Source organism: Pithys albifrons, chromosome 25 (genome assembly GCF_047495875.1).
Source record: "Pithys albifrons albifrons isolate INPA30051 chromosome 25, PitAlb_v1, whole genome shotgun sequence".
Lineage (NCBI taxonomy): Eukaryota > Metazoa > Chordata > Aves > Passeriformes > Thamnophilidae > Pithys > Pithys albifrons.
Window position 1 is genome coordinate 445,883 of NC_092482.1, and position 5,052 is coordinate 450,934.

General features: G+C 67.7%; 1 protein-coding gene across 1 annotated transcript; it reads right to left on the reverse strand.

Moving 5' to 3' along the window:
* Positions 1 to 234: 234 nt before the first annotated feature.
* NAGLU (N-acetyl-alpha-glucosaminidase) lies at positions 235 to 3,910 on the reverse strand. The gene is made up of 6 exons (XM_071577554.1): positions 3,454 to 3,910; positions 3,198 to 3,345; positions 2,979 to 3,125; positions 2,743 to 2,828; positions 2,305 to 2,561; positions 235 to 2,085 (listed from the first exon to the last, which is right to left on the reverse strand). The coding sequence occupies exons 1-6, from the start codon at positions 3,855 to 3,857 to the stop codon at positions 869 to 871; spliced, it is 2,259 nt and encodes a 752-aa protein (XP_071433655.1). The 5' UTR covers positions 3,858 to 3,910; the 3' UTR covers positions 235 to 868.
* Positions 3,911 to 5,052: the final 1,142 nt, after the last annotated feature.

The following is a 5,052-nucleotide window of genomic DNA, read 5'->3' on the forward strand; positions in this document are numbered from 1 at the left end:
CTCCCTGTGCCTTGATGCTCACGCAGGTGCTGCGATAATGATTCGTGGGGGGAGGCTCTAGAGCACAAGGGGAGCTGCAGCCCCGGGGGATCTGAACCAGCCGTGCTGTGCCGTGCCAGGCACTCTTGGCTGCCAGTACTCGTCTGGCAGTGCATTGTTCCTGCTATGTGGACTTAGCACCGAGCTGCTCCTCGGCCCCCTGCACTGGGGAGACGAGTTGGACACACATGGGAGAACAGTATCTTTATTTGCTCCACAGCTGGGCTCTGCCTGAGCTCCAGCTGGGGGAAAGGCCTCAAAAACCCTGAGGAGCACAGCCCCAGTAATGCTGCAGGATATGCTGCACGATCTTTTATGATACAGAAGGCACCAAACGGAGGCAGGGCTGTTGGGTCCCTCCCCGCAGGCACTGGCATACAGGGCTGCTCTGCCCTCACAGTACTGCCACCTCCCTGTCTGCTTCTCCACCATCACTGCCCCTATCAGCCAGCCAGGTCCCCCAAGCAGGGACACATCTGTCCCTCTGCAGAGTCCCCCCAAGCTTCCAGCTAGGACAGTGGTCAGGCCAGCTTTCTGGGGCATAGGCACAGGGCAGCCTGGCAGGGCTGAGCACAGAGCACAGCCCTGGGGCCCAGCCTTCCCCTCATCCATCTGCCAGGCCCCCCATCTGTCTGCCACCCTCCATCAGGGCACATCCTGCCCACTAAGGGGAAACAGGGAGTCCAGGCTGGCTGGAGGCCACTGGGGTTCTGTGCCTCGCTTCTAGTACAGCCAAGATGCAGCCATCAGGCCAGGAGCTGCAGGAGCCCAGACACAGGAGGGCTCTGCCCTCCCTCCCTGGGGCTGGCTCTGGAGGCACAGTCCAAAGTCATACCGGCCCAGCCCGGCTGCCCCACAGGGCACTGGGGTAGTATTTGAGAAACAGCTTCCTGGAGATCTCCAGTGTGTCTCCAGCTGGCACGGCTGGGTAGCGCTTCTTGTTGTAGATGAAGCCTCTCTCCACTTGGAAGACAAGCTGGTTGAACTGGTCCTGGTGGAAGGGGCGGCCTGAGTTAAGACTTTCCACCAGCACAGAGACGAAGAGGCTCCAGCGCACGCCATAGTAGTCCAGCACCAGCCCCCCCAGCTGCTTGTTAGCGTAGTCCAGGATGTTCCCACTGGGCCCCCAGAGCGTCACCTGGTTCCGGGCATTCAGCTCATACTGCTCTGCCTCCCGGTCACTGGTGGCAGCGGCACGGGCACTTTCCAGCCAGCGGCCAAGCAGGAAGAGGCTGTGGCTGGAGAGGAGGCTGTCCAGCTCAGGCAGCAGGTCGTACACCAGCACACCACCAGCTGTCAGCAGCTCAGACAGGTTGTGGCTCTGGAATGCACTGCGGATGGTCAGGTAGTAGTCGCTCACCAGCTGCTGGGCCGCCTGTCGCGTCACATCCACCAGGTCATAGCGGAAGGTGGGGCTGGAGCCCAGCTGGGCGCTGGCGCTCAGCAGCAGGCGCCAGGCCTCGTACACATCACTGGCGTTGTACCAGAGCTCTGTGTCCATGTGCAGCGAGGGCCGGCGCACCAGCGGGCTGCGGTTGTGGTTGACGCAGACGCCGGTGCAGTTGTACACACTGCGAAGGAGCAAGAGCCAGGCACTGGCTGCGGCGGCATTTGGGGCGCCGTAGCGGCGCTCGGCATAGCGGGTCACCCAGCTGGGGAGGTCGAGGGGCTCCTGCCGCCAGCCCAGCTCATTCATTAGCTCGTACACCATGTCATTCTGCTCGATGCCCTCAGGCACCAGCCCTGTGCCCACCATGGTGGAGTTGGGGAAGCGCCGAGCCATGAAGGGGCCGTGGTTGATGGCCTCCACGGTGCCAAAGAGGCCATGGTTACCCCCAAAGTTGTGCAGCATGCACCAGATGAAGGGCTGCCCGTAGAAGGACTCTGTCCACTGGTAGACAGGCTTGGACTCAGCAAAGAGGTCGAGAACAATCATCCTGCCAAGGGGCACGCCGTGCAGGAGGGCTCGCACCTGTGCCGGCTGCCAGAAGTCTGGCTGGTGCTGGAAGAGCCAGCCCTGCATCAGCCACAGCGCCTCAGGGTCAGCTGGGGATGGAGGAGCACAGGGTGAGGTCCCTCCAGGCAAGGCTCACAGGGGTCCCACAGGGCTGTGGGGTCACCAACTGCTTCTTGTAGAAGGGGCTTTGAGAATTTGCCACCAACGGAGGCAGCTCAGCACTCACATGGGGGCCCCCAGCCTCCTCCCCCAGCCCAGTTACCCCAGTTGGACCCTCACAGCAGGGCCGGCACCACACACTAACCCACCTCCTGTCATTGACCTGAAGACAGCACTGCTGATCCTTGAGAGATAGGCAGGGTCAGAGGAGAGTGGGGTCATCTCATTGAAGGTGTCAGCGCTATAGATGTGGTCTGTGCCAAACTCCTTGATTAGCTCCTTGAGGAAGAGGGTCCCGATCACCTGGAACATGGGGTCCTGTGGGTCCAGCAGGTAGATACACGAGTAGGTGCAGTCAAAGTGGCTCCAGCGCCCCAGGCGAGTGGCATTCACCCGTGGGAAGACCCTGCATGGGAGGGCAGAGATGGGAATCAGGAGCAGGGCAGGACAGGCCCGTCGTGCCCCTACGGGGGCAAGGCAGCCTCCCGGGGAAGCCGCAGTGGGAGGTGCCATCGGTGCCGATCTGCCCGAGGTGTGACCCTGGGAACGGCCCAGGGCAGAGCCCCCGGGGCAGGGGCTGCACCCACCGAAGGACGCCCTGCGGCACGTGGCCCGCGAAGGCCGGCAGGACCGTGGTCATCCCCAGCGAGCGCATCCGCTCCACGATCCGGTACTGCGAGAGAGAAGGAGGGAGGACGCGGGGAGGGAGGAGCCCCCGAGTCCCCGCGAGGGGCCCCCGAGGCTCCGTGAGCGCGGCCTCGGCCGGGAGGAGCAGGGAGGGCCGGCGGGGCCGTGCCCCGGGCGGGCGGGGCCGCCCCGGTACCTGCAGGTATTGCTGCTTGAGGTGCCAGGCGGGCGGCAGCGGCCCGGCCCAGCGGCGGAGGTTCCCCATCCGGTTCCAGGCCAGGAACGCGGGGCCTGTGAAGTACTTGTCGATCTCGGACTGGTTCAGCCCCAGGCTGCGGTAAACCTGTGCGGGCGCCAGGGGTCAGCCGGCCGCGGTGTCCCCGGTCCCCGCCGCCCGCCCGGCCCCGGTGCTCACCCGCTGCCACACCGCCTCCTGCCCCGCCAAGGCCGGGGCCAGGTTGATGCCGCTCAGCGCCATCCAGTCGATCTCCCGCTCCCAGCGCGCCCAGTCCCACCAGACGAAGGAGTAGCTCTGGGCGCACACGTTCTGGTAGTAGCGGTACCTGCGGGAGCGGCGGAGCTGCGCCCGGGCCGCCCGCGCCCCCCGCCCCGTTACATAAGGGCGCTTGTCCCCTCGCGGCCCCGTTACCTGCCGGGCCCGGCCCCGTTACCTGCCGGGCGCCGCGGAGCGGATCTCGGCCCGCAGCCGCGGCAGCGGGTCGGGCAGGCGGAGCTGCGCCCCGGACCAGGACAGGTGGCAGCCGCAGGAGTCGCGCAGGTAGCGGTACAGGCCGGCGGCCGCCGCCACGCCGCTGGAGCCCGTCACGGCCACGGCCACGGCGGCGCCGGGCGGCGACCACAGCCGGTACGTGTCGGGCCCGCCCGCCGCCAGCGCCGGCTCCACTGACAGCGCCACGGCGGTGGCCCGCGGGCCCAGCAGGCGCCGCGCCAGCGCCCGCACTGCCGCCTCCTGCCGCGCGTCCCCCGCCCGCGCCGCCGCCGCCCAAAGCAGCAGCGGCAGCAGGAACGGCAGCGCCAGGCCCGGGCCAGGGCCGGGTCCCCGCCGCGCCGCCATCGCCGCCTCCTGCCCCTGCGCCAGGCCGGGCTCCGCCGCTCCCGGCCCGTCCCGCCCCCAGCCCCGCGCGCTGGGCGGTCCCGGCGGGGCGGGCCTGGCCCGGATCGGGCGCGGGGCGGAGCGGGGCTGGCTCAGAGGGCGGGTCTGGGCCCTCGGATCGGGGACATACCGGGCACGGGGACAGTCCCCCAGGGCCACGGCGGGCCCTTCCCCGCCCGCTCGGTGTGCCCGGGCAGGGCGGACCTGGCACCGTGACGGCTCCGCACCCTGGAGCAAACCGAGCCGCGGCGGTCCCGAAGCAGCCGCCAGCCCGGGGCCTCCCGGCACCGATCGGGGCGCGCTCCGCCCGGCCGGGGGCGCTGCGAGACCGGGCAGGGGGAACGCCTGGGAGGGAATCGCTCCAGGAGCTCGGGCTGCTGCGGGGCGGCCCCGGAGCCATGGAAACGGGCAGAAATACTGTGATTGCATTCGGGAGTGGTGCAAGAGCGCAGGGGAGCGGGTGAAGGAGCAGAGCAGCATCCCCCGGGACCGCTGGTACCCACAGAGGTGGGAGCGCATCCCCCCGAAGGGCGGGGAGCCCGGGCAGGGCGGCTCCTCGGCCTCCCGGGGACGTCGGGAAACGGGAAACGTACCGACTGCAGCAACACAATCGCCAAACCGCCGCAGAGCCCTCCCTTCCGCTGCTCCTGCACATGTGGGAAGAGTCCTGCGTCAGGAGGGGCCTGAGTAAACACGGCCCTGGCGGGGCATCCCTGCGGGGCAGGGGCCGGGAGCAGAGGGCAGAGCCCCGGGCACGCACACCGTGCTGCCCCACTCCCCATCAACAACACCCACTGCATCCGGGTCAATCAAGGCGAAGCTTTTCCTCCTGCAGAAACCCTCCCTCCACCCAGTGATGGGGTTGATGGGGGTGGGCTGGAGGCTCCAGGACAAACGGCCTCGACCCGACCTTCAGGATGTCACTGGAGCTCGATAAGTACAGAGACTGCAGCCTGGGCAGGGTCACACTGGTCTCCCTACACAAACCACTCCATGGTTCTGGCCATGGAGGTAACAAGTGTCCCAGGCAGGAATGCCAAAGGTCCCAGCTGCCCCCAGCAGCGTTCGGGGCTCTGCCTGGTGTCAAGCCAGGCATGAGGGGCTGCCTGGGAGCCCCCTCAGCGAGTGCAGGGGAAGAAGAAAACAGACCACAGCA